Source organism: Danaus plexippus, chromosome 19, assembly GCF_018135715.1.
Source record: "Danaus plexippus chromosome 19, MEX_DaPlex, whole genome shotgun sequence".
Taxonomy (NCBI): domain Eukaryota; kingdom Metazoa; phylum Arthropoda; class Insecta; order Lepidoptera; family Nymphalidae; genus Danaus; species Danaus plexippus.
In genome coordinates this window covers 5,405,862-5,430,493 of record NC_083549.1, presented here as the reverse complement: position 1 = coordinate 5,430,493, position 24,632 = coordinate 5,405,862, and the positions used below count along the sequence as shown (strand labels likewise).

Sequence of the window (24,632 nt, the reverse complement as noted above, 5' to 3'; positions counted from 1 at the left end):
ATAAATATAAAATATAAATCTGAGTAAGTGTTAATAATTCAATATATTACATTTCTCTGTAAACTCTTAAAGGGTAACGTTTTTTAAACGAATTTCAAAAAAGGTCTCAATTCGATTTCATTATTTTATGTACGAGCGGGAAATTTTGAATTAAAAATATATTTCATATCACTTTAATCAAGATCCAATGAATGAAAGCAGCCTGATATTCTTTTTTATTTTTTTTAATCTATGGTCTTTACTCTTCGTTCGTTTTATTCGGTAAATTCTTTGAAAATACATTTTTTAAATATTGAAGTCTATTTTTTTAATTTAACCTTTTTAATGTTGCTTGTTATGACGTAATTAAACTTCAGTTATGAATGACATACATCATTACTGGAATCATGGACCCAAGAAGTAACTCTGCGAAATAAATATTATGATAATGAAGCCGTAGTATAAAAGAAAATCATATATTTTGATTTAAACATGACTGAAAACTATGAACCACATCAGTAATTATGCAAGTGTAAATAAGACATATTTATATAATGCAGTGTAATTACTCAAATCCTTTGTATCAAAATGCAGGTTGCAATATAGATCCCTTCACTTTTGGCAAACGTAAGTAAACTGTGTACTGATGTGTTAATAACGTATTTGTATATGTGGGATTCGATCTTAACTCTAACCTGGCCTTATAGAATAGACCAATGTTTAAAAGCATTTTACTCGTTCTCAGTAAACATTAGGGGAGTTCCTTTCCTTAGATAATGTATTCGTGTTTTGTGATATTGAATAGAATTATATATTGGACATAAAATAAACATTTTTAAATATTACGTAGGAGTCATAATGGACCATGTTCTTGCAGCTCCGCCGTGTCCCAATATAATAGGTGAAGGTGACGTAGCCTCGGTCATCTTTCCTGATGGCACCGTTCAGTTATACTTTATTCCCGCTAATCGCCAAGCCGCAGGGTGGCCGCGGTGTCCATTTAATCCTAACATTGCACAATTAAATAATCTCAATTTTAGTACAAATCCAGACGTTTGGATTGTAAGGAGCATATCTCATCCGTATGTATTTGTGAGGTAAATATTTTTTTATGTATCCAAGGCCGTTAGTGGAATCATTCTTACCGTTTTCAGATTTACAACAAGTTGTTGGAATAGAACGATACCCAGCGTCTATGGCGATCAATTACAACCCATACAAATAAATTCAAACTTCTGTTCAAATTCACCCCCTTATCACTATTATCAAAAGGTAAAAGTAAACAATTTTTTCGAAAAATAATTTTCTATTAATTTCAAAAACATCGCAATAATAAATTAGTTTAAGTAAAAAATATTCAAGCTTTGGTTTTTCGATTACTTAACTAAATAAACCTCAAAATGCTTCTCGATTTAAATTAATTAAAATTTTCTATTTCAATAATAGTTCCATAACGACAATTGCACGTCTACGACAGATATTAAATACTTTTATCCAAGATTAAGATGCGATGTAAAGTTGAAGTACTCTGCCGAGGTCCAGACGGAACCTTTCAGGATCTGTGACGTCATTAATACAAACGAGAGGGAATCTCAAGGGCATTGCTGTTGTAAAACTCAGGATGTTAAGAGTTTAAAGGAAGAAAGGAACACGTGTTACTGTTCAGGATCCAGCACCAGTTATATGTCCATAGATTCCTCGAGTAAATCAAAACATAGGTTACGGAAAAAGAACAAGAAAAAAACAAAAAAATCCAAAGCTAAAACCTGCGAGTGTGACGAGAAAACCAAGTCCGATAAATCTGTAACGACTTACGCCGATTGTGCGTGCGGCAGTGCGGCGAGGGACGGAGCGCACACACAGACGAATAAAAAGACCAAATCTAAACGAAAAGACACGAAAACTGATTCATGGATCCCACTCGATAGTTGCAAGTGCGATTCATCACTAAGAATATGCGAATCGGATTACAGTTACTATGGAAAATGCTCCTGCGACAGCACATCAGACGCCGGCGGTAAATAAAACAAGGGCTATTGTTTTTATATATATCTTATTATACATTTATCCCTTAATGTTACACGTATTTACATTTCGAAAACAAAAAAAAAAAAAAACAAAACGAGATTTTCATTTTAAGCTTTACCTTTATTACACATGGAATCTTACCAGAGCAACCATCTTCAGTCTGAGGGTTGAAATCACACTACATTATTACAAACACTTTCCATATAATACAGAAAACAAAGGGAAGACCACGAAGACAAGACGTTTACATCAGACGAATGAAATGACTTTGGTAAAAATAATTACTCTAAACAAGAGTCGGTTGGATCTATTAGCGAGTCCAAGTATCTTTTAGGCTATACATATAATATATATCTGATACAAGTAACGCACAGTCTCATATTCATCATAAGTTTATTTCGGTGGCTCGGAAGTGGCTTTGTTTTTACATAATTCACTAAATACCAAACGACGGGCCACACTAGCAGCCCTCTACATGGACAAACGATCTAAGATTCACGACGTTCGAATTAAAAAATAATTTATATATATATATAAATACTGGAACAGTTTATTTACATTTCGTAATCACTTAAATGAAAGGCGACGTTTAGGAATTTATGTTAGCGACTTGCTAATAGATCGCGTTCGGCTCGGATTGATAACCAATTATTGATTGTCAAGAAATTATAAATAGATCGTAAAAAAAAAAAAAACAAATGTAACACTTAAGACTAGTATTGCATAAGGAGAAGGAAAGATCACCCTCTAGTTGTGGCCGTGAACCAGTTCATATAAAAGTATACAATTCAATGGCTGCTATAAGGGAAAGTTGCTAATTTTAATTCACGCTCAAGTTATATAATACAAGCGGTTAGAATCATAAAAATCTTTTTAAATTTAATTCCACAGACAGTCGTGCATGAGATTCATTGTATATATCAAATCATTGGAATCACTCAGAAAATACAACCACATAATTAAACAACATCTTTAATATTATCAAATATATTATCAGTGGTAATAACTAACTTTAGTACACAACCTCCAAGTCGGTCAAACAACTTTACCTTACGGTGACTAACAATAAGAAACTAAAACGTCCGGAACACTGAAGTAATCCCGCTCTCGACACATTTCATACGAATTCAGGATTCGTTACAACAGATACGAATGCCGATTCATTGACGCCATAATGAAATTTAAAGGCTCGTAAAACATATTTCCACAGTAGAATATATATAGCATGAATATTTATAAAACTAATAGTATTATAAATTATTATTAATATAAGTCTATGTGCATTATACATGTCCGCGTATGCGTGTATCAGTCACCATCATGATTTAAATAAAGAGGAAAAAAGATAATAATATACAAACGAAACTAAAAGTGTTATTTGACTAGACAGTACCATAGTACCGACATACGGTCACAGTCGCGATGTGAGAATTAAATATTAGGCCATAAAAACTATAAGGGCTTTTAGTGCGGAATACTAAGAAAATCGGTTAAAAAATATAAATATTTATATATTTGTAGTGTCATTGTAAAACTGCCAGGTATATTTCGTCTTAATTACAAAAACTTTTCTGATGTTTTTATACTTTTTTTTTTTTAATATTTGGAAAAATAATTATCCTGCCAGGATCATTAGCGTCTAATTTATCACAATAATATTTATCAACACACTGTATTTATGCATAAAACGTACTATTTAATAGTATTAAATATAATGTTACACTAAAAATTTCAAAAGTAAAATAGCCAAAAATTGTGCATATTAAAAAATTTGTGCTTAATTATTACTTTTTTTCACTACATTGTGGATCTTGGAAAAAAATATACAAATAGTAAATTAGTCGATCAAGATAATCTGCCACTAAAAGCCCCCCGAGTACACAACACGTGATAAATTTCTCCCCTATACACCAATTTTTCTATACTATATAAATGTTACTTCTTAAGTGAGGAAGTGTCTTTAAAGATTATCAAAATAATTTAGTACTTACACGAGACAATAAAATCAATATAATAAAATACAGCTCACATCTTCACAGCGCTGACACTTTATATAGTTGCTTTAACATCCGACAAATATATAGAGCAATGTTCACTGGAAACGAAATATAATATTAAATAATGGATATATTAATGTTATTTTAAATATAAAGTACTAGTTACTTATATGGAATTATTTCTCTCTCTCTCTCTCTCTAATATATAATGGAATTTTTATACAGTAGAATTATTTTTCTATGATATAAAAATCCAGCCTCTAACTTTAACTTTAACCATGTTTTTAGTAGTTTCGCGTAGATTGATATTTAAACAAAATGTACCAATTTTATAGTAAATTTTGGTTTCTTATATTCAAAATTGATTACATGATTACAGATCTTAGTAAAATCCGTTCAGCACTTTTTTTATGGAGTAATAAATATTCCTATTTATTTTTACTACAAATACGGTGAGATCATGATGATTTGATCAAATTCAGTATAACACATGTTTTGGCTGATGAATATATATATATATATATATATTATGTAACTACCTGATGAGCATGCGCCGCATCCCTTATGGCGGCGAGTCTGAGCCTCGTGCTGGCGAAGGTCGGTCTCTGTGCAGGGTCAGCGTGCCAGGCCGCTCTCATCACATCGTACGGCCCTCCCGGACAACCCTCGGGCGCCTCCATACGGTACCCGCGCTCCACGTGACGGACAACCTCGGCTAATGGCTAGAGAAATATTCACTTGATCATATCTAGTTTACGAATAAAGCAATAAAAAGATAACAAATAAAAGTTAATTTGGTTTACAAACTCTGATCTTAAAAAGAATTATATACTTTTATACCAACAAATACAAGAGCATTAAGTCTGAATAAGATTATATGTTCGACTCACGATTCTAGGGTAGGGCACTCGCCCGAAAGAGTAGATCTCCCAGAGAAGAATCCCGAAACTCCACATGTCAGATTTATTAGAAAATTTCTGAAAAGCATCGAAAACTATAATTACTCATAATTATTAACATCTATATAGGTTTCTTAGTTACCAATACTAATACATTGCATTTAGACAAAGTGAAAGATAAATATCTTACTTTCCAAGCACTGGATGTATAAATTGAAATACTTATTTTCATTTCGACTTCTACTTCAAGCAATATACATACATTTCTTTTAAAGAGCATGTTACTATAAATCTCAGTCTGTGTTTATACTCACGTTGTACTTGAGTGCCTCGGGCGCCGTCCACTTGATGGGCAGCTTGGCCTGTACCCGCAGGGCGTCGGCGGGGTCGTCGGGGGTCGAGTCCGTCCTCGCTAGACCGAAGTCCGCGACCTTGGCCGTGCCCTCCGCCGATATGAGAACATTACGAGCCGCCAGATCTCGGTGGACCACGCGCTGACGCTCAAATACTCCATACCGCAACACGCATCGCTGTAAATATTGATATATTGCAATAAACATCACACTTATATATGAGTAATCAGTTATTAATACAAGTAAACTAAACTGGAGTGTCTGTACGTGTCATACAATAATCGCTTTTCACTAAATGCATATGTGTTATACGGTGCGAAAAGTGAAATAACATTTTTAATTTAATTTCTGTACATCTGCTGAATATTTCAATTAATATTATAATATTAAAACGACCACTAAATATGGGAATACAGCGGGTATATTCTGTTAATTATAGCACGGTTCATTATATTCCTTATGTAGTACTAACTAGGCGAAGTTGATCTGATTGAGCTGCGTGACGTAGTGCCGTCCGCGACTGCGCAGGTAGTCCAGAAGTGAACCCTGGGCGCAGTGCTCTGTAACGATACAGGTGCTGCCGTTGGAACTGAACACCACACAGCCCAGCAGACGGACGAGGTTTTCGTGCTTAAGGGACCTGTAATATATACACATATATAAATTTCCACAATCAAAACTTTCAGCAACTAAAAAAATTCAGTTGTTCTTAAATATTAGTATAAAAATATTAATTTGTCGTGGCATTTGTAATTTTTATTTAATAATTTATATTTAAGAAATATACATTTTATTATCTGTGATTTGTTCATAACAAACTTACGCCATAACGCTGGCCTCAGCGCGGAATTTGCTAGCTGCCTCTCGATCCTTTAATATTTTCACAGCTACCTTCTGCGATCCATTGAGTATGCCCAGCATGACGTCACCAAACTCTCCCTTGCCGATGTTTTCTCGGATTTCCAAATCCCTCTCCGCTATTATCCATCCTGTAATAATAATTAAAAATCATAATAACATTTTCTTAAATGATTTGCGACTATCCATACTGAAAAGTTTTGAATTTTAATAAAATTATAATATTCTTAATTTCCACGTAACTATAATCCTTCCAAAGTTTTCATATAGACCAAAATAGTTTTTTTTTATATCATACAAAATACAAACATGTTTAATGAACTAGATTATTATACAATATAAAATATAATTCAGCACAACACATTCTTTACACGACAACCAAAAACGTATTTTCTTTAAATATGTCCTAATCAAAAACGTGTTATATGTGTATGTTATACTGACTGGCGTCGACGAATTTCTGTGGTCCGTCAGTGGCGTCCCCGGGCAGGTGACCGAATCCGTGTTGGAATGGAACCGCGCTCAGAGAACTTGACACGCTCGGTGTAGGAGGATACGGGGGTGGCTGCTGAGGTTAGTAACCAATAATATATAATGTGTATACATGTCTGTCCGAGCGACGAATATCATGAGAGCTCTTTTTGGTTCGCCCCGGCAGTGTCGTGTTATGACTCTTTGACAAAACATCACAAGGAAACTTAAACTTAGTTAGCAACTAGAATAAACCGTTTCAGTAAACTTTATTCTTTGATACTGCACGACACCCGGCATACGTCTGTACTGTGTTCAATAAAAATTATTATAATTATACCGTAGTGTTTATAACTTATGGTACTTATGCTTATCGGATTCCAGTACATAACAATTCAAATCAGACTAATTACATAAATGTTCGAGGATATAGAGAGCTAAGTAATTGAAATTTATTCAAATACGTAATCCTTGTTAATGTTACTGGTCTGTAACCAATGATTGATTAGTTGCTTATATATAAATGTTGATAATATATTATATTTGTCACAAAAGGCGAGTCTCTCTACCTGTGGCAGTGGCGTGAAGGTCGCCTGGTGCAAGTTGTTGTTATTGGCACCATTCGGTGACGCCTTGGGAAGCCATCGCTCCAATTTTGTACATAAACCATCCGCGTCTTTCAAGTAGTGCTGGGGAATATATTAAAAATTATTACAATAATAAGATGTTGTGTAATAAAATGTATATTTTGTTTAACATACCTGTATTAGATTCGTCATATTGTCGAAGAATTCTTCATCGTCAATGGTCAGACGTTGATTCTGACTGTCCGGGGCCGTAGCCCATTTCACTCTGGAATCATTACATAATTTATTAAACAAATAAATTTGATGATCTAACAAAAACAATCAAAGGAAAGCTTAATTAACACTAATATATAATTACATATAAACGACATAAAAAATATTTACATATTTTTATGCAAAATTACAAACGTGGAACGTTGTCATTACTATATGATAACAATTTGCGTGGAGTGTGATTTATTAAGTGAATTACAATATATTATACGTGTGTATATACCTATAATGTTCGACACGACCCCTGAACCGAACACAGAGCGTGTGGTCGCCGGGGAAATTGGTGCTCTCACGAACCAGGAACACACCGTCCGGTGAGCCAGACAACAGCGCCTCCGCACGCTCGCGAGAGATGGCGCCGTGGTGCCAACTGGACATATCAGAAAAAGATTTATATTTTAAACACTACAGAAAAAAATATCCAAATTAACATATTTTCAATATCCAAATTTAGAGTAGAATACTTATCGTAATTATTCCTTACATATTTTTGATTTTTATTATATTTTCATAATTAAACTATTAAGATAATTTGACGTATGATGTTATCCGAAAAGATTGATACATTTACGTTTAACAATATTAATTTATAAACAAAACATTGTTTTTAAATAAATTATTAATTGTATATTGGTATAATTTAAAGATTTATTTCGCTGTCCATAGCAGTGATGTTAAGCAATTTGTAATAATTTTATAATTGTTTAACACACACACAACTTTCAATGCAATTATTAATTGAATTAGGATGCGCAATGATGATTATAGCAAGAATAATTACAAGATCACTTAACATGCCTGCCTACTCATAATCACGGCGCCTATGACAATTAGTATTATTAATAAATACTGTAATTAAACGTACAGGTATTTTTTTAATATTCAATAAAAAAATATATATCTCAGCATATAAAATTATGCGACAATTATTGACTGTTATTAGAAATAATCGAGTTGGAGGTATGTTTGTAAATATGGCAACACATAATACGCCTTATATTTATAAACAAAGCTATAAACGTAACTTTATTTACAATATATTTCGTATACATTACATTTCCCACAGACTTCACTTCTTAACACAGATAACATATTTTTCTAGAACTTACTAGAAAAATATAATATCAAAATAATACAATAACAACAGATATTTACTCAAACACATGGCAATCTATAAAAACGTCATTTGTATTTTCTGTACTGCACTCACTGACTGGCCGACTGACCGACGCCATTGCTCTTTAAAAACTCACAAAACAAAGTGAAAACTTTAATGGCGTCTTATCATATTTGGTGCTAATATTTGAAGATATTGTTATCATAATTTGATTTTTATCAATATCACCACACTGATAATTGTTGTCTTTTATTTGATTTCATTTTTTTATTTATCTATGCCACTTGTGACATTCCAGCTGTCAAATAGCTATAATTACTAAAAAGGTTTCAATTCGGTCCCTGTGACGTCATAAAATATAATATATATAAACTTTATATTCATATTAGACTACAGCAATGACATTATTTAAACTGATTTTGAAATCTTACTTACATAAGTAAGATTTCAAACAACATAGCTACATAGCTAGCTATATTGGACTATCTGGCCACATAGTTAAGAAATTTTCAAATTAATATAGATTTTCTGCTTATATGTTTTCTGATGTATATACTTTGTCATCGCCGTAATTACCATTTATAAAGACTGATCCTACATATTTTTGCCTTGTATTTTAAATTCATATTACAACAGATTAACCAAACATTCACATGATTATTATCATTCTTACAATGTTTAATAGAATGATATTTAATATTTGAACACTCCCCTCCACAGTAATACAGACGCTGGCCATGTTACAATACATATTAAAACAATAGTATATAAAACACAGCAAAACACTATCTGCACCTTGACCTTGACAAAATCTTGAGAAATACGATGAATACAAACAATTTTAATGCATTCGGTATACTTAACGTAATTATTTATGAGCGTGAATCAAGTTTTTTTTTTTGTTTCAGATACGAAGGTAAGGTTTTTCTTCGAATCTTACGTTGTTTACAATGTATTCTATTTTTGAATTTGGCAAGTCATCTTCATAGTTTAGAATATGCAGTGGAAAAACATTTTTAATGATACGCCGTTGCATCTTTTCTCTATACATCATTTTTATATATAGAAATATTTCCAATGGCTATTTTCTAATGATGTCCCTTTATCAGTTACTTGTGTTTCCTTATAATTTATTTATAAGTCATTCTTAGGTACATTTCATCGAGATTTTATAATACATAAGACATCATATTTCTCTTTTTAAATTTCAATCAATGAATAATATTAAAACAATTATGACTAGTGCGATTATAGTGTATTTTAATTTTTATTCTCTCACGACCCGTTCAAACAAGTTTTGATTTATCGTGAAAATTTTACAAAAAATATCTCATAACAGTCAACTGCACAAAGGGTACGAAATAAGTATCCTATCATGAGATAACATGCTTAATAGTTTAACAATTAACACATTTATATCATGAAGAACTATTAACACATTGGCTGAATTAATAAAACCTTGTCTGGCTGAATAAATAAAACCTTGTCTTTTAGAACTTATACGTACATTAGATTTATAACGTTTTATACTCACGGCCAGTGCGTCATGTTGATGAGTCTGTTAGCGGCGGGGGGTGGGTTTGATGGCGTGGAGTTCACTAATACGTCACTGGCACCTTTCGGGACAACTGGAAATTACATACTAACATGTAAATACAAAGAAATATATATGTATTAATATTCGCATGTATGTGTGAGTGTTATTGTTACTATGAGTGACACTTGTTGTGTGTGTTTAAACTTTAAAGCATTTAAATTGCTGTACGTATTCGGAAATTTGTTCAATATTTAGCTAAGAACAAAACATTTCGCATTGTAATGCGTAATTTAAAACATATATATATTCAATACAAAATAGGATGAGAATATTATGTAAATATCATAACTAGTCATTTTATCATAACAATTAAAAAAAAAAAACATCGCTTCATTTTGCGGAGATAATATAATTATATTCGATTCAATGTATTGAGGAAAAACAAGGGTTATTACGAGGGTCGTGTAAAACAACTCATCTGAATGTAAAATATCAATACAGCATTCAATCGACGTACAACAGACAATGGACGAAAATAATTAGTTTACAGAATAAAAAAAAAGACTCACGAATCTACCAATTAAAAAACATATACATCCGCTGTGAGAGCAGTGACAAACAAATGCACTTATTTGATACATTGACCTAAAAAAATTCACCGACAGACCGTATGAGGCGCGAAAACATTTTTTGTCCTCAATACAACGTCGTGTTGCTAGTGATTTGTTACTGAGATGTTAGTCACTTGTTAGCTCAAGTTATTCCTCTTACGTAATCAAGTCACTGTGACACATGATAATATAATGTCACACAGAACATATGCTCTGCATAATACATGGACGTATATATTATGTTTGCTTATGTTCATCTGTCTGTTAGGTTTCAAATGCATTGGTAAAACAGAATTTTTTTGCGTCGCATACATATGTATTCTTAGAGCATCTTTCAGTCGAGATAGACTTAATTTAGGAGTTATCATAAATTAATGTTATCAACAGTTAAATTTTTTAATATTGTTATGGTGGATGCTAGAGGTCTCCAGATTTATTTGTTATTACACACTGATTGAAATGCTTTAAGGAAAATAGGTTTTTTTATCTATACATTACAACTAACCGCTGATGGTTTGTAATGTCAAACATCATTTATTTACAATTTGTTTTATAACGGGTGGGGGGGATACTCAAGGGAGGGGAGAGGAGAAACTTTAGGGGGAAAGTATAAAAGAAATGTATTAGAATCAAATTTCAATACTCACCAGTAGACGTCTGAGAGATGTGCATGGCGGGCGCGGCCGCTCGTACTGACGACGACATTACATTCTGCAATTAATATATATAATTGTTAAATGCTGAAGATTTACTTCATATTCTTTATAAAAAATAGATTTTTCAAAATGATTATTATATGATATGGTACGGTAGTATGAACTTAATGGTACATTATTTAATTAATAACAAATTTTAATACAATATTAATCCTTGTTATATTTTAATAGCAAAGTTACTTTTTATTGGTGACAAGTACAAGATTACTTTTAAATAGTGTCCAAAAATATTAAAACACCTTGAGAAAATGTTTTCTATGTGAATGTGAGATCATTAGAAAAATTACTAGTAGGACAAATAAGAGCCTAATAACTTATTATTATATCAATTTGATGGTGTACTCACGTTGTGTGGCGGCGTGTTCTGTAGGGCTGTAGGCGAGAGCGGTGCCTGAGGAACATTGTTCCCGCTCACAGCACCTACCGTCTTGTATAAAATAAAACATTATATTAATACGACTGATACGTCACAGAAGGTAGTTGTATTAGAAAAAAAATATACGTATTTAATAAATTATCATATCATAAGGAAATATCTTCCCTACTTGTACATTGTATGAATTATACAATCTAAGCGGATTTTTAGATTTACTTAACCTATTAATAAATAAATATTTGTTAACATGTACTCAGTCCAAAAACCCAGCCTGTGCTTAAGATACACTACTAAAATTTTTACTTACAAAACAAATTTACGAGGTTTTTTTCAGTTTTATTATAAATAAAAATGGCGGATATATATTTCTCGTATGAATTTGTAGTTATAGCAAAACAAATGTCTAACCGGCAGCTGGTGGGGCGGAGCACGTTTGAGTCTGACTGGCGCTGTAGGCGCAGGGGCCGCGGAGGCCGAGTACCAGCCGCAGGGACCCACGCTCTGTGCGCCGCCGTGAACACCGTGCTAGAAATTATTATAACTATTACATATAATATGAAAATATAAAGTTATGACTAGAAATATAAATGCTCTAGTAATGATAATAGGCGTTAAATTTGACGGTGTGCTTATTCTAAGTATGAACCGTCACACCACATACGATGCGTTACCCGTTTCCTCATTCAATGATTTACGTCAACACTATATATGATGTATGAACATTTATGAATTGAAAAACTCTCGACGATCTGTACGTAGTCCGACGACGTTAACTAAAGGACTAAGGGAGAGCAAACTGACCACAATTATTAGCGACATTTTAGAAATATACTGAAAATGAAGATTTATTTTTCTTATTTATTTCAATACATCGTAAGAATTTTCATAGCCAGTGTGTTTTTTTTCCATAATGTTGTCTTGTTGTCGTTATCATGCTCACGGATGGCTTTATTTATAACACAATACCGGGAATGGCGAGAAATTAGAAAAGGTACTAAAAGCAGACAATAAATTATTATTTCTACTCGGATCTATACTGACAAATAAAATTTAAGTGTCTGTTTGTAATTTCAAATTAATTTTGCTTCTAAAAATTGGACTTGATGTTTCGTATCTACTATTCCTTATATTATATTTAGTGCCGATTTACAAAATTGCGTTTTTAATCAAGAAGATGTTGTCGCTTAGTAAAAATGTTCCTCAAGAAATAGAGCGACACCTCATTATAACGATAAAGCTTACTTTAAGATAAATGGGGTTGATGTTAGACGAAGCCGAAGGATACGCCTAGTATAAAATAAAACTAATATTTTTTTATAAATATTTGTCTTATTTTAATGAATACTCGCGAAAGTCTTCGATCTCATTATACGCCTAGTATAGTTTAATGTCTAATATAGTGTAAATATTTTCAGTCAACAAAGAGATTAATAAAATTCGTATACCCTTAAATGTACTCCATCTCATTGATGATGCAAATAACATTCATCTCACTTATCTACTAATAAATGTTCACATATACGAACATTAATTTTTTGTTACAACTTCATTTGTATTCATTTAAATTCATGATATATTCGTTTGGAATCCATTACAGGGATTATTAAAAATCCGACATACGTTTAATTTACATCTAAACACTCAGTTGTAAATGTATACTGACTTTTTATACAAAAATATCATGTAAAAGCTTTCTCTGGATTACATTTTATGCTGTGAGTATAACAAAGCATCACGTACTATTTATTATATATTTAATAATTTTTCCGTGAGTCGGCCTTGATGTATAATATTATGTTTTCAATGTATTTTTATATCATATGTGAATTATGTTTTTCCTTTATGAAAATTATAATAATAACAAAAACTTTTCGCTATTCTTCACGTTACAAATATAATAAACACAATCGTTTAGTTTCATATATATAAGGATAAATTTTTACGCATTCTTCTTAAGGTTACACCCTTTATATATATATATATATATACATTGTCGAGATACTAGTATTAAATCAATAATATTTTAATAAACCATTGGGCTTATAATAAATATTACATATAAATACTAAAGGAATATATCGCGTCATTAAATACCACGCTTATAAGTATGGTCACGTTTGTCAAGATATAATACGCAGTTGTTTTATTGAGAAGTAATTACGAACAAGTTGAAAAACAACACATATATTATATAGAAATGATGATTTATTATATAATATATATAAATATATATATACCGTCGCGATGACTGTGAGAGATATTTACTCCTTAATCGAAGTGAGGGAAATGTCTGTTTAATACGAGTTTTTACCGTCTCTACATACGATGCTTTCCCCGTATCTTATTCAATAACCTACATCCATATCATAAAGTACGAAGATGTTTTAATGAAAACTTTGTAACTCTACGTATTTAGTATGATTATGAAAACTTGGAATAAGCGTAGAGAACAGATTTCAAATATGACTGCTTTATAACACAAAACAAAAATATTTCATACTTATAAGAGTTTTAAGGGGACGGAAAATAATTTACTTTGTATTACATATAACTATCTGATTATTCACAGACGTATGTTTACGTTTAATTAAAATTTTATGTTAATTCACTATGCAAAAGAGAAAAAAAACGAATACTATACGATTAAAACCGTAAAAGAAAAATCGATTCCACGCGAAATTGTATGTTAAAGAAAATATTACGAATAAATAATATTATTAATACACAAACGTATATTAAATAGCGATTATAATAATATATGAGATATAAGAACGCACTCTATACAAGACAGAAAACATGCGGTAGTCATGGTAATTACAAGTGGCGCCACCAGCTTCCTGTGGGCTATAAGGGCTTATAGCACTGAGGACGGACAGTGTTGTTTTGTCCACATGGAGTCGGTCGTTAGTGTGTACCAGCCTTTACGCGTTAAGTCGTACCTGAGAGAGCGGCGGATGCGCCTGATGACGGTGGACGTCAGAGTTCATACCGACACAGCCCTCAAGTGCACCGCATTATCTGTTGAAAGGAAACATGTGTTAATGAATAATTAATGGAACGATTTAGTTGAAGATAATACAGCTTCAATATATTCTGGTGTTTTACGAGTTTTGTTATTGAAAATGGTGAATTAATTAAATGTTGTAAGACTCAGAGACAGTAAGCTAAATAGAAAACTGTGACTTACTACAGGCGTAAAATTTAAAAGATAAATTTTAGAGTTGCTCAATGAACATAGTGAAGGGACATAACTATATAATACATTTTCTTTCCGAGAAATATATGTAATTTTAAAGTGAAACAAAGCAAAACCTCTTTTGATTAACATAACCGTATTAAAATTAAGCAGTAGTTTAAACGCAAATTATTCTTAAATAATTTAAAAAAGCACTTTCTTATTGTAACAAAACAAACTAATTCATACGTTTCAGAACAAAGCGGCACACGGAATGAATATAACACTATGTCTCAACTTGCAAATGAACCTGCGGTTGAAACGGAAACCTTATCCAACCTAACGGATAGGAATAAATCTCTACAGTCTAGCAGACATGCGGCGAACTAATATCTTGTTACATATAATACAAACTAAATCTACTAGTTTTAATTTACAAATGTCTCAACATTACCGCTACCACGAGATTTGCATCGTCGAATTAACAGAAGACTTACGCTTGCTTATTAATAAATCATAGTACATGACGGTGTTAAAAGAGGGACTTAAAAAAAACTGGAAATTGCCGATTAAACTTAACGATGCTATCTCTTGTTTAGGGTACAGTGTTATTGTTAAAACACGCAAACATTTGATAGGGGGTTCCGTACTCTGACTCATACTTATTATTAACAAATAAAAGGGTGCCAAATATAACGGACATGTATAGTATATATGTGTCCGCAAGCACAATTTTATTACAAGAACGTTGGAGAAAATTCATTCTAGTTTCTGGAACCCACCATTTATTTTATATACAACCATTAGTTTCTGAGATATCGATGAACAAGGAGAAAATGAGCCACTTTCATTCAGAAACCGATAGGTCAATGATAAATGGTCGTATCGAGACCAAATAAAAGAAACTAAATTGAAACTGCAAACAAAAACCTCGATAAGAATTTGAAGTTGAAGAAATCTTTCGATTTCGTAAACCAGAAAACTGAAACAATACCATATTTTTTAATGCTATTAAGATTTTAGGACACATGTTCAAATTTCCTTTACAATATTCAAAAATAAAAAAAAACTTAAGCTATAAATTGCTTTTTCTTTACTTTCCGTTACGACCATTTTTATGAAAGACGTGGCTGAGAGAAAATCGCCCCAATTTGTTTCATTAGTGTTTATAATAAAGTCGATATGATTGTCTTCCATAAAAACTTAACCGCATAAGCTTATATGGGAACAATTCAGTAACAAAATCTCTCGAAAACAATCAAAGCAATATAAACCGAATCATTTGTTCATAGCCAACGGATATTAATGAAATTAATGAAAAGGAAATTCTTTCACATTAAAAATCTGTTCAAATAAATAGCTCGCATTGTAAAACGTCCTTATTAAGTCCTTAATACAATTCATTTGTCATGACCGGTGACTCAAGACATATATAAGCAAATATACCTGTTACAAGCTAAACAAATGAACGAATTTGAATAAGGGTCTCAGTGTGTAAGTAGTGTGGGAGTGGCCCCACAGACCTCTGATTCATTCACGTACCACTTTTAGCATGGAACACGCGAATGTATGCCCGCTGGAGCGAGTCGTCAATCGTGACTATACCGACAACCATTCTATTAAATAATTCATATTAATTGTTTACAATAACAGAAAAGTGTTAACGTTTGTTATGAGAACACTGATTTGAGGAGTATTTAATACACTTAAATTAAAAAAAAAAAGCTTTTTAAGCATTCAAGTTTAACGCTAAAGAATATAAATTGCCCCGTCGTATCTAGACGGGAAGAGACTATTAGTTTTCATCCGACAGTCGCCTACCGCAATGCGCAAAACAATAACAAAATTTATACTCCAGACAATTCTTATCCTATATAAAAGAAAGCATGAGACGCTACATTCATATAAACAGCACACAGATATAAAAAGTAATGTATTCCAGCTATTGTTTCAAATGTGTGGAAAAAAAAATTATTAAGCTCGCACATAAGAAACGTATGGCCTAGTTTGTTTTAAAAATTTAAATCTGTACAGAAATTTAAAATGTTTCAAATCGATTTTGGATATATACATGTGTTAATAGTTGCGTAATCCGTCCGTCTGTAATTAGCCACAGTTGTTTCCGCACGCGCGGCCGTCGGCGACGTTGCACGCTACCACAACTATTTCCACATACCAAAACGATAACTCGTTTTATCACGCCATTACATAGACATTTCATGGTTAGTGATAAACTATCCATTGATATAGATGTTTTCGTATTTTACAACCTTTGTAACAAAACGATTGAGACATCGAAAACGGACCTTCATTGTTTATAATGAAACAAAACATAAGATTAAGATAAGTCACGCACTAAAAAACAGTTTTGCAAACTTTAAAATAATCTTATAGACTCAAATGCTTACAGAATATATTATAACGTAGAATTGAAAGTATTAAAAGGATATTTTCAATGTTCCTATGCAAATACTTGTCTTCTTATAACGAATTCACTGTCCCCGATAACACTGTCAAAGCGACAGGGCTAAAAGCAATATACATTACCAAAAAAAAAACTATATATTTACTTCCCTTATCATAATTATTATAATTATACTTCTAAGAAGTAAAACATTCTCATCAATGACCTGTTATAAAACTAAATTTTGTTAAGAACATTTGATCACTTCAATAAATAATTACATCTCCTCCAAGGCCGGAACAAATTTCCCGATATACTTTATATAAAATGAAATGAGAAAACCACTTACAGGAGCGCTATAATAAATTATCCGAGGAGTTTTTCTTTTCTCCGTCTAAAATATAAAATACAATACAATATTCTCGTAATAAATATTGGACGCCCCAGAATCAATACATTATCTGTGTACGCGGTATACGACAAGAGTGATTTTAACTGTATACATTCGATTAAAATGTCATCAATCATTATAAATATTTGATTACTTTGTCTCAAAGTAAGAAAGACAAAATAAATCAAACTTATCAATTTGTAACATAAGCAAAATAAACTCGCTACTATATTGAATCGAGATAATCTATTGTAATTTCTTTATAAACCAACACTAACCGCGACTGAATATAGAAGTTATATTTATAATAAATGTATGTAGGAAAACTTTTGTTAAATGTCATAAGGAAAACAATAACAATAGAAACTTGGCAATAATTTCAATGTTGTAAATCTGTTGGCCGAGAGGATGCAAGCGCGTGCCGAGTTGAACGACCACACCACGCGCGAGTTTCACTTTCATTTCATCCTATACGTAGTGAACTGACGTCTACATTGATAAAACAAAATCCCTTTACGTCACTTTTACAATAAAAATACAATTAAAACCTAGCCAAGAAAATGACGTCATTAAAGCTTTCGATCTATAAAGTATTGAATTGATTATGAATAGAAAAACAAAATCTAATATCAACGGAATATATAATGTAGCCAATTCTGAATCACATGTAAGCGAATTGTGATTTGCTAATACATTCCGTAATAATGACCGCTGAGTGCCAGGCGACGAGTGGCGGTTTGCTCTACTATAAAACCGGTCCCGCAATGTAAACAAAGGTGTCACAGATACAATTTTACAACTACCCACTATGTAAAACAAGAAACAATGCACTAGTTCTATACAACGATCTTATGTACCACAATTTCCTATAATTTAAAATTATGTGTAATTATTGTAGGCAATGTTCAATAACATTTTACTTTCAATTTAATTATAATAAGCCGTTTGGTTAGTTACTTTTAGTTGGCATCCTTCCTTTCATTCATAAATCTTCGCATACTATAGTATTAACGTAGGATTTTAAATGGAAAACGATAAACGCTTCGTATTTAGTATGACGATACAAACTTGGACTAAGAAAACTGTTCTCGTGGATCTTGTTTATGTTATACTTGTTTACAGTCCAATTTTATTTCCTTGAACATAACGCGGAAACGGATTCGTATTAATCTTTGTTCACCAAAAATAAACGTAGGAAGTAACGACTTTCAGCATATATTAAAAAAAATAAAAAAAACACTTCAAACTATTCAATATTTTTTTTTCATACGCTATAAAATATTAATAGCCTTGATATACTTTATATGTTTATTATGTCATTGAAGACACGATTTCTATTCTAGACAGCTTCTGCCCGTGGTTTTGCTTACTTGGATGTCATATACAAGGAACATACATTTTTTTTAATAAATTAAAAGATTATTAAGATTTTTATATTCTATGTTAGTAGATATTGTGTTGCAATAACCATCGTGGACGTTTCACAGAATATATAATCTGTGGTTATGAAACGTATGTTAGACATATGTATATAAATGTCTAACATACGTAAGTAAATAAATATGAAACTCCTATATAATATAAACACTTACTATTAATATGTATAGAGACGCGTTTTCTAACTACGACACAAATAAGACGTGGTAATAAGATATAATTAATAGTTCAATTGTTTCCTTAACTTTCATATTATAAGTGAATCGTTATTGAATGTTAAAACGATCATTAAACAAGTAGAAATATAAATTTAATTAAACCGACCTTAAAACATCAGCTTCCTTCCCACCACGGCCGTTATATTAAAGGAAAATACAAGTCTTTGTACTTCCTATATAAAATTGTTATATTTCTACGTAAACAATTTGCCATATTAGGGAGTATGGAAATTATATATCTTTAAATTTTTGTCGTTAATATAATAAAGTGACACCGACACAGAACAAAATGGAGAAAATTTTAATAGAATTAAATCGTTTTATAAAATATATATCTCATGAATGGCCACAGCTTCTTCATTGTCAGACATTACATTAAATATAACTTATATAATCTTTTTATATATTATTAATAATCTGTCCCGCTGTCATAAAACCATCAAGTGGAAACAAAATTTATCAAAAACACGTGTAGCATTGAACGCAATTGAATAAAGTGCATTGATATCTCCATTTTATCTAATTACAGATGGTAATGGGATGACTCACAATGCCCACGTACCTTGCAAACAAGGCAGTCATGTTTCGACTTAGTACTAACAACTGTTCAGTCATGACAACCATCTAGAAACTATTATGTGTATCAACTGTTAGTTAGTGCCTCCGCGTCTTTATCTAACATTATAATGACTAACAAGACTTTCTTCTCGTTACGCTAATCTTACTCAGTCTCTAACAAAATCATTTTATATAAAAGACGACATTTTATATAAATATGTCAAACACTTCACAATTATAATTCGGTACTGTTAACATGGTGATGAATTATTCGCTCTTTGTTGTTACCCAGTATTTAAAAAAAAATACATTAAATAAACTATGCATCCTTTTCAAAGCACCGGTAAAAGAGACAGCATATGGTTTATTTTAACATCGGTTCGTACGTTTTACCTTTAAACGTATCGATTCCATCTAAGAATAGTTTTTCGCATACGTTAAATATAGGAACTAAGGTTACATGGATTTCAGTACAATTTTACGTACCGAAAGCATTAATTTACAAGTTCTATTATAATTATAATTTTAGTTTTAAGTGACACAAGCACAATTGTTCTAATAAAATTAGTCCGTATATATTCACTTGTTGACACAAGTAGCACACAGAATGTTACTAAATTCGTTTCAAGTACACAGATGTATATTCTGCTTTGTTTACATACTTAACAAAGCTATGATATGAGTCAATCGCGAGAGAGGCACTTTTGTTTATTTACATCATCAAAGTAATGAAATATGCGAGGAACTCTGTTACACGTTATTATTATGACGGCCGTGAAAACACTATTTATTCGCTGTAACTGTGGTCTCGTAATACAAACGTGCGGTTGTATAGATCGTCAATCACAAACTGTCTGCTTCCAATGTACGCCGGCTAGCGCGCGTGCGATCAACTTGGACGTTCAAAGGCTGGCGCACATTTGGGCGGGTCGCTCCACGACGCGTTAAACGCAAAATCCTCTTCATTATCCGACACGTACCATAAACTAACAAAATACAGGCGAAATTATAACAAAACTTTAATTTGAAGCACATGTATATATTTTTTTATAATATTTTTCTTATAATAAGTTATTTCTTAAAAGGGAATACCCGATAAAATCAATATAGACTATATGTTAAATGATCAATTAAACATACCAATATAAAAGTGGTCTTTCATTTCTTCCAACTTCTAATCAGTGTAACTATATAAAACAAATCCTATACGTATACAAATGTTACGCTGTTTAAGCAACTAAGATCTTTGTTATATTATGTTTGTTTACAAGAAATTCCCATAACGAATAATTTCCATGCTTAATCGATTGCACTGGCAGCCGAATCATCTCGTAATCTCATTTGGCATGTTTTGCAACGACATACGGGCCGGCAAGGATGTGAACAAATTCTAAAGTTCCAAATAAGCTAAAATTACTAATAGCATTACATCCTGCGTACAATTTAATAGAACCGCAAGCAAAACCCTTGTCTGGCCGATTTTAACCCTAAAGTTTATATAAACCGAATAATAAAAGCTGTAAAACATGACAACAGGACGTGACCGTAATTATGCAGTATCAAATACGCAGTACATTAGACACCCTAATAAAATGTATACATGAAAAGGGCATGTCCTAACTGAGCTAATTCATCGTCACAAGCGTGAGCACTGAGAGTACTGTTACTACAAACAATGATAAGTTGCTTTGCGACTAAGGAGTTTTAAATATATTATTTTTATATATTGTAAATTATTGCTATATAGCGTATCCCAATTAATTTAATGGATATTTCGTAATATTAAATGCATTCGATTGAAAGATAAATTCGTTAATAATTATGAAATTCTAATGAATATTCACATAACATAATTCGACGTCCGACTTTGTTGTTGGAATCAGATGATTCAGAAGGCGGTTCTGTTAAAGCTCACAATAGATGAATATCCGCGGTTTTAAAAAAACGCAACACAATTAGTGGGATTTGTAACAATTGGAGCGTGAGAGGAATCCGGCGTACGGTAATGTTTGCATCGTAATGCCCCGTGACCGACACGACGGTGCTGACTGACGAATGCCCTCCATTCATACAAGTAGCCCAAAGTACTGGCACCTCGGCAAACTATTGGAGTACCTCGCTATTGTTACATTATAAATCATAAAGTGAAACGGCCTTTACCGTACCGTACCCAACAATTTCTACCTCCTGATGCTTGCAAAGACCCAAGCAACACTTAAAACTTATGTCAAAAGATTCATTAAACATCTGGCTTGATATAATTAGTGTGTAGTAGCAGTGCTCATCAAATTAGGTGCGCAAACAGCGTTCGCGACTTAAGACCGCGGTGATGTCATCGGACGCGCCGCTCGCACATATGGCAAGGTTTCCTCAGAGTTGTCATCGTGTTCAAAGTTCTTTTATATTTATTTTTATGGTCGAAATAGATATTTTGCGACGAACGAGTTCAATGACGGTGTAGGAACGAATCATGGACATGTATTAATTACATTGCTTAAAATTCAACGAAGCTCTTTCAAAATATGCGTTATTAATAAAATTTCACCTCATGAAAAAAATATACCTTGGTCATTGCTTATACTTTATACATTGATGGACACGTTTACGAGTCGATTAAATAGCCATGACGGTGTTGTTTGATAAATTGCTTCGGATACAAGATTGCTATAATAATGTTTTGGGAGGCAACGGATATCCGGCCACGATATATTTGGAAGACGACTAGCGCAAAAACGGGCGAACTATAAATCACGTAACAAAAGATGTTTAGTGTAAGCTCATCAAAATAGGCGTACCTAAACGAATATAGCAGATGTCAAAATCTTTTCAAAAGTTTTTAACCACTACATATTTTTTTACGTTTTATTAATTACCTAGACTATAATAATTAAAGATTATTTATACAATCAATACAGAGCCTTAGCATTCCAAGTTTCTCGAGGGTATTTTTAAAATTAATTGCATAGTAGCTTTATAGCTACTAACTTATAAATTAAAAAAAAGGAACTCTTCATAAAAATGAGTAATGAACAAAAATATATATTAATTAACATTTAATATAATATAAAAAAATATTCATCTAAGTTCAAATTGGCACAAACTCACTTGATGAATAACTAGGTAGCACTCTTTATATAGCTCCGTTTTATAGAGACTTAACATTGACTAAATCTATATGAAAACAGCAATAACTCAAAGATTAGAAAAGAAAGGATTATCTATACAAGTAATACACAAAGAAAATCCATCATATAATGAGAAATATTATTCTCAAAGAATTACTGATACTGTTTTCCAACTAACAGTTAGCTTAGCCCTTATATAATCATACTATATAATAAAAAAATTCTTATATCAGTTAATAATATTGAGAGAAAAAATTATCATTTAGAGTTTCAAACAAAAACTTCAGATGTTTTAAAAACAATTCATGCATAGAGACGTTGTGAGTTACGTTTTAAATAAATGTCATGATCTTAATTTTATATAGAGAAATATATCAAGCAGAGCTAGGAACTAAAGAAAATATAATCACTCTAGTCTAGGTAATGAGATACAAGACATTCGAGGGTATTCATTTAAATAAAACTAATACTTTCAGATTTACTTTGTGTGATCACGGGTAGACAAGATGAGAATCAATCATCTCGTCTGCCCATGATTAGGGTCGCTGCAAAGTAGCCGAATGTGAGAAGTAGGAAGTTAAAACAATAAAAAAACACAAATTAAATCCTAAGATTATTATTATTGAAATCTAGTTTAGGTTTTAAAATTTTATATTTTACTCCACTATAACTGCTACAAGGTAGATTAAAGGTAAGTTAATTTCTTACACAGCTCATATGAGATTATTTATTATGTACAATGTGAACACCATGAAACTTTCTTGTTAAACATAGGCAAGAAATTCGATGACATTTTAAGTAAAAAAAATGGGACGATCCAAAAAATAAACATTTTAAATTTATATCGATTTGTAAAAAGATTATTTTATTTATGTCAACACAGGAAATGTTATGGTGTTTACAAACTACATAATTTTATTTATATAGCTTATAATAAAAAAAAATAATTAATTTTATAAGGCATACCTTTAAAAATAAAACATATAGTGTGGATAATATAATAAAACACGCAAGTACAGATGGAATAAATATTAATTGCCGCAGTTATGAAAAACCTCTATTTCAAAGTTCAAAATTTTTTAGGTATTAAATTATTAAGATGTTACTCAATAGGAAAAAACATATATTATTTATATAATTAATTTGATAAGGCGTAAGATTATATATTACATAAACTGTTAAATAGTTCCAGTCCACTCTCAAGTCTAAATCTGCACTTGCATAGTAACGAAGTCGTCCGCCTACAATTTACAATATTGGCTTAGAAGCCCCATACCATGTCCAATGGATGCGTATGTAAAAATATAAATAAAACAAAAGCTAAAACTTACCAAGAAATGCAAGAAATTAAGAAAAGATATAACGAACGTCAATAAGCTCCTAATGCATTGTAAAATCACAACACTAAAGTTAATTTTTCTAATATTATAAACACAACACAGACGTCACTCGCGGTTGTCCGCCATTTTATAAATTTATTTTTGTGTGCAGTTGTCATTGAAAATAAATGTAACTTAACTTT

General features: G+C 31.8%; 2 protein-coding genes across 3 annotated transcripts; one reads left to right on the top strand and one right to left on the bottom strand.

The window, feature by feature from the left end:
- Window positions 1-345: 345 nt before the first annotated feature.
- On the top strand, window positions 346-2,169 carry LOC116767868 (uncharacterized). 2 transcript variants are annotated; one of them, XM_061523460.1, is made up of 4 exons: window positions 346-606; window positions 857-1,061; window positions 1,146-1,251; window positions 1,426-2,169. In XM_061523460.1, the coding sequence occupies exons 1-4, from the start codon at window positions 534-536 to the stop codon at window positions 2,002-2,004; spliced, it is 963 nt and encodes a 320-aa protein (XP_061379444.1). In that variant the 5' UTR covers window positions 346-533; the 3' UTR covers window positions 2,005-2,169. The 2 variants fall into 2 exon arrangements, with proteins under 2 accessions (XP_061379444.1, XP_032514266.2); XM_032658375.2 differs by having other exon boundaries at window positions 350-606; window positions 1,134-1,251.
- LOC116767866 (tyrosine-protein kinase CSK) lies at window positions 2,016-20,904 on the bottom strand. Its single transcript, XM_061523459.1, is given in 17 exon segments — window positions 2,016-4,102; window positions 4,544-4,726; window positions 4,895-4,981; window positions 5,218-5,408; window positions 5,411-5,433; window positions 5,729-5,896; window positions 6,080-6,245; window positions 6,559-6,682; window positions 7,155-7,274; window positions 7,347-7,437; window positions 7,669-7,815; window positions 10,097-10,190; window positions 11,358-11,421; window positions 11,773-11,853; window positions 12,211-12,327; window positions 14,742-14,820; window positions 20,472-20,904. Coding segments are annotated over 16 exon segments (1,707 nt in total). The 5' UTR covers window positions 14,790-14,820; window positions 20,472-20,904; the 3' UTR covers window positions 2,016-4,099.
- Window positions 20,905-24,632: the final 3,728 nt, after the last annotated feature.

What these genes read in the sequence shown, in the direction of transcription:
- LOC116767868 (XM_032658375.2), top strand. Translation starts at nt 534, where the DNA reads ATGCAGTGTAATTACTCAAATCCTTTGTATCAAAATGCAGGTTGCAAT. An exon ending in GTAAGGAGCATATCTCATCC is followed by an intron (nt 1,062 to 1,133) that starts GTATGTATTTGT and finishes TACCGTTTTCAG; the next exon opens with ATTTACAACAAGTTGTTGGA. An exon ending in CTTATCACTATTATCAAAAG is followed by an intron (nt 1,252 to 1,425) that starts GTAAAAGTAAAC and finishes TTTCAATAATAG; the next exon opens with TTCCATAACGACAATTGCAC.